The following is a 5,262-nucleotide window of genomic DNA, read 5'->3' on the forward strand; positions in this document are numbered from 1 at the left end:
TGCAATTTTGGATTCGAATTCAGCCAAGGGTATGTTCAGTTATATAATATAAATACATTTTACAAAAACTAACATTAAAGTAGGAAGTACAAGTCAATTTTTCATTTTCCAAATGAAACTCAGTTATGTGACATCTTCAGAACTAGAGGCTGAATCACCAAAACTTGATCAATTGTTTTAAATCAATGTCATTCGTATCAACGTGCTAACGTAAAGGTTTTTGTCACGTCCACTAAATACTGCAGACCACTCAATAATGGAAGTTTACTGAAGCTATAACAACTTCATTTGTTATTATCGAGTCAGCATCAATATGATGTTGTTACACACGTTCCGCCGGCTTCCTTATGGTTATCATAATAAGGTTCAAGATGTGGGTTAATATTATTGTCCGTGCGTCGGATCAATCATGTTTTCCTCCTTTAAAATCTGTATATAAGAATCCTCGAGTGTACCACTGGCACAGTACCTGTGAGACTGCGAGAGATCCTAACGTGAGTACCCGCCCACATGACGTCACACACACACACACAGCGTAACCTATTTCTTTTTTTGTATTAGATTAGCCTAATTTATTTAGGGTGGATTCTACCAAACAAGAGTAATTAATCTCAGAATAAATCGTCAGTTATGACATAATATTTCCCATACTGAAACTGTCAATGTGCCAGTTATACCAGGAGTATTCTTGGATAAAAGTCTGGTCGAATTGGGCCTTATCATTTCGAGTCTTATGCCCGTTTTCACCATCAATCCCTAATTTTTAAGTGACCCCTATGGTAACAAATAACAGGAATTTTGTTTACATAGGGGTCACTTAAAAATAGGGATTGAAGGTGAAAACGGGCATAACCCTCTTATTTATTAAGATTACAACACCAACCACGTTTTAAATCTAAAATCTGCTGTTACCTGAAACCATGAACCTAAAACATTTTTACTAACATATTTTTTTATTCAAAAGAGGTTAACTTTTTCTTTAGTCGGCCGATAGTTGGTCCCGATTCTAATTTGTATGAAGAATCCGCCGATACCAAATCGGTGTAATGTGTGTGCAATTTCATACATCTCCTTACTGATTAACAACAGCCCGACCCAACTATCGGCCAAACTAAAAGTCGGTTGTCTGAGTTTAGGCTTAGTCTTTTCAAAAAGACCTCTAGATAGGTAGATTGTGATATACTTTTGTTTTAATTGCCATTAATATTCATCAATACTTATGCCTATACACTTTCCAATTAACTTAAAGGCCGGCAACGCACCTGTAACGCCCCTGGGTCTGCGGGTGTCTATGGGCGACGGTAATCACTTACCATCAGGTGATCAGTTTGCTCGTTTGCCTCCTATCACATAAAAAAAAAAAAACTATATATATGCACTGCACGCCTCAACCTTCAGGATATAGCCTTCGCCTCCTGTTTTACTGCTTCTCCCTTCACTGTTCTGTATCAATTACATCTGTAACAATCAATAAATTACATAACTACATAAAAATAAATTGTAACAATAAATAAATTACGTGCATATAATAACCCATATGACTCAGAAAACCACAAAAAGTTGAGTACTAATGTTAAAAAAATCTTTATGTTTTTGTACTCGTTGCGTAATGTATTGTTTACTATATGACTCAATGTTGACTTGGCTGGACGGAAGTTGATGTGATGACCTTAATGACACCAAGTTAAGGATATTTCATGAGCCTTTGTTTGTTATTAGTTATTACACCCGAAATAGATTTGTTGGCGCCGGCGTTTAACACGTAGACAAAATCAACTTTATGGTAAATCTTTTAACGATCTAAAATATATTGGTTCCTAAAATAAATTAACTTTTAACCGTTGAACTTCGAATCTTGAACTCTTTGACTACGGGCAATCTCAATGTAATAACACAGTTATTTCCTTGATTTATTGGATACCTAGTTTCTTAATTTTATTGATCTAGACCTATAGCCATGTAGGGGACTAACACCTCAATTTTTTTGTTATAGAAATTATACTATGAAAACAGAAAAAATCCAACTCCCAAGAAAAATGCACTAAAAAGCCGAAGTCTGAGAAAGGCTTCTTCTTCTTCCTTTTTTGAAGTCGGTTAAAAATGGATTAGTGGTTTCAGTGTCAAAGCATAACATATAGAGTCAACATCGTTTCTGCAGGATATGGTTTTGTAAAACATCGCTCATGTCAGGTTATACTACCGTATCACCCCTGAGATAGGCGTTGTTTTACAAAATCACACCCTGTATAGTCTTCTTCTTCGTCGCTACACTCTTGGCAGAGTGGTCGGGACTATTCCCACCTCTCGTTCCCACCACTGCTACTCCTGTGTAGCCAGGATCTACAGCTTGACCGCCACAAAAACCCAACCAATGAAGGTCAAGTTTGTCCCGGGGGAAAGTTAAACTGTCATTGGACCCGCAACGAAATTAATCAGAAGAAAATAGGAGGAGTTCGAAATTAAAGTTCGACTTCCCTCCATTGCTAAGCGGATGACAGGTGACAAACAAAACCTTTAAGAAAAGATGCACCACGGACAATAAATATCAATTAAGAGGGCCTATCTTATGAGCAATTAGCAACTACCTGCCAATAATATTTTTCACAAAATCGCAATTTCACAACTGGCAGAGTGGTCGTGGTCATTTCTATAGTATTAATTTGTTTATTTTTGTCCAGAACATGAAAACCATCGTAGCACTTTGCGCGCTTGTGGCGGTCGCCCTGGCTCGCCCTGAAGACACATACAGCACCGCCTTCGACAGCTTCAATGCGCAGGAGTTGGTCGATAACATCCGTCTGCTCAAGAACTACGGCAAGTGCTTCCTGGACCAGGGTCCTTGCACGCCTGAGGGATCTGACTTCAAGAGTAAGTTTAAAATATCATCTACTAGGTGGACCGACGATCTGGTGAAGGTCACGGGAGGTGCCTGGATGCGGGCGGCGCAGGACCGGTCGCTGTGGAAATTTATTTATTTATACTTTTTGCACATAATATAGAACAGTGACGGACTTAATGCCAGGTGGTTTTCTCTGCCAGTCAACCACAGGTAAATTAGAGAGACTAAGGCGGAAATCATGGGGAGAAGCTTTTTTGTCCAGCAGTGGAAGTCATTTGACCGAAACGAACAAAGGAACGAATTATCATCATCATTATTAGGTCATTTAGTATCCACTGCAGGAGCACGACCCTCTCTAATTTACCAGAGGCAAATGGCGGATTTAGCCTACACTCCCCACCCTGGCCAGACGGGTTGGGGTTAGTTGAATAGCATAGCATTAATAACTATCTTAGAAATTTTGCAATGTGGGGAATATACAATGGAATGATATTAACTGCCTTTGTAGTCCAGTGGTGGCTGCATTAGATCCAAAGGTCCAGGGTTCAATTCCCGGTGGGGACAAAGTTTTCTGGCTCTATTTTGTTGGTAGTAAGGCTTGTTTTAGAGGTGGCTTCTAGTTTAGTTACCACGATCAATCCGTAACGCCTCTTAATTAGGCACAAAATAGTCATCATCATCATCATCATCTCAACCATAGGACGTCCACTGCTGAACATAGGCTTCCCCCAATGCTTTTCATGTTGCCCGGTTGGTAGCGGCCTTTTACAAAATAGCACTTTTATTTATTTACGATTGTATCTATCGAATTACTGAATCCTAGATTGGTTGCTGGTACTGATTGAGAAGCTAATAGCTATAGCTAATCTATTCTAGAAAATACGTCTATTAAACTTTAACTGTAATATCTATGCGAAGAACTTTAATTGTAATAATATATTTATGCGAAGACATAAAGTTGAATTACTTTGCCAGTGAGTAATCACAGCTCTCAAATTGATTACATACGATTACATCTAATGGAGATATGTCAGCGTCATATAATACGAATAAATTGTATCTAGTCTGTTATTATTTACATCAAGACCACGTACAATAACAACTTCTATCTTTCAATATTTTTTCTCAGAAATGAGTCGGCTTTAGATAAGAAAAGCTGGACAAAAAGTATGAACACAAATGAACTATTTCGGATTTTTTCCTTAACTCACGGTATAAGATCTTGCTTTTTTTCATGATTCTAGTTCATAGTTCAATAGAAAGTTCATTCAAGGTTTTGTATTACTTGCAAAGAGACAAATGAACATCAAAATCGTCATATAAGGGTTCCTTTTTTGAAGTACGTACTATCACAAATTGATTACGCTAACGTCTTTTGTTTTCCCCAGAGAAGATCCCCGAGGCCCTGAAGACTGACTGCGGCAAATGCACACCGAAACAACGGGAACTGATCAAGACTGTCGTCCACGGCTTCCAGTCCAAGCTCCCCGACATGTGGGCTGAGCTGGTGAAGAAACACGACCCTGAGGGCCAATACACGGAATCCTTTGACGCGTTCCTCAACTCAAAATAAACCAAAGCTAAGAGTAAGGTGCTCGCAAACATCAACCGCAAATAATCCTTTGGGACTGAACTTTTGAAAATCGACTAAAGAACTCTTTGAAAAGACTTCTGCTGTCTCCAAAGACTTTTTAAGAGCTGTGAAAATATTTCAGCTGTTTGCGAGTGAATATTCCGACCAATTGATTGAATACTTCCAAAATGAAACAAATTATAAACCCTATCAAAATGGTTGTGATAGCTGTATGATTAGCGGTGTAATTTCTATTTAATTTTTTTATGTATAAAACGAAATTCCATAGAAATTGAACTGTTACTGAACTCGAGTTATTTACAAAACATCACATTAGGTACAAGTTATTTTTTATAATTCTCATTAAAATAAAATGTTTTAAAAATATCAGCTTTTTAATTACAATTACCCCTTACGAAAATACATTTTCACCCTGACTTGACTATCTGGACTTCTGGAGGTTAGGTACCAACTATAGTAGGTTACAGTTACTGTTAGATTCTTCATTTGATGCTATATCTGGGTAGTTCCTATTATTTATACAATTTGATTTTGATGCTATTTCTGAAAGTAGTTCCTTTTATTATACAAATGACAAGCCATATTTCAATAGTCTCAGTTTTATTGTGATTAAGATGAATAAAGACTTCTCGCGCGTTCGAAGTCAGTCGAGTTCGAACATCTGCAGTGCAGGGTATAGCTACGTAAGTGCTTTCAAACAGTAAAAGTCATAATTATGTATTTTATATTTAACGTATTTTGATCTAGGCCTTGACGTTACTATTACAATGGCTTAACCTCTTATAAATTGAATTGGTAGCGTAGATAAAAATAAAACAATTATCTCTCT

At 37.5% G+C, this 5,262-nt stretch overlaps 1 protein-coding gene across 1 annotated transcript; it reads left to right on the forward strand.

Moving 5' to 3' along the window:
• The first annotated feature begins 409 nt into the window (after positions 1-409).
• Positions 410-4,799, forward strand: LOC135079907 (allergen Tha p 1-like). The gene is made up of 3 exons (XM_063974539.1): positions 410-494; positions 2,679-2,868; positions 4,228-4,799. Exons 2-3 carry the CDS (start codon positions 2,682-2,684, stop codon positions 4,410-4,412), a joined length of 372 nt encoding a protein of 123 aa, XP_063830609.1. The 5' UTR covers positions 410-494; positions 2,679-2,681; the 3' UTR covers positions 4,413-4,799.
• The last annotated feature ends 463 nt before the right edge of the window (positions 4,800-5,262 follow it).

Source organism: Ostrinia nubilalis, chromosome 17 (genome assembly GCF_963855985.1).
Source record: "Ostrinia nubilalis chromosome 17, ilOstNubi1.1, whole genome shotgun sequence".
NCBI lineage: Eukaryota > Metazoa > Arthropoda > Insecta > Lepidoptera > Crambidae > Ostrinia > Ostrinia nubilalis.

Excerpts from the sequence above, each read along its gene's own strand:
- LOC135079907 (XM_063974539.1), top strand. The coding sequence starts at position 2,682 with ATGAAAACCATCGTAGCACTTTGCGCGCTTGTGGCGGTCGCCCTGGCT. Across the intron at positions 2,869-4,227 it reads TGAGGGATCTGACTTCAAGA|AGAAGATCCCCGAGGCCCTG; the intron begins GTAAGTTTAAAA and ends TGTTTTCCCCAG.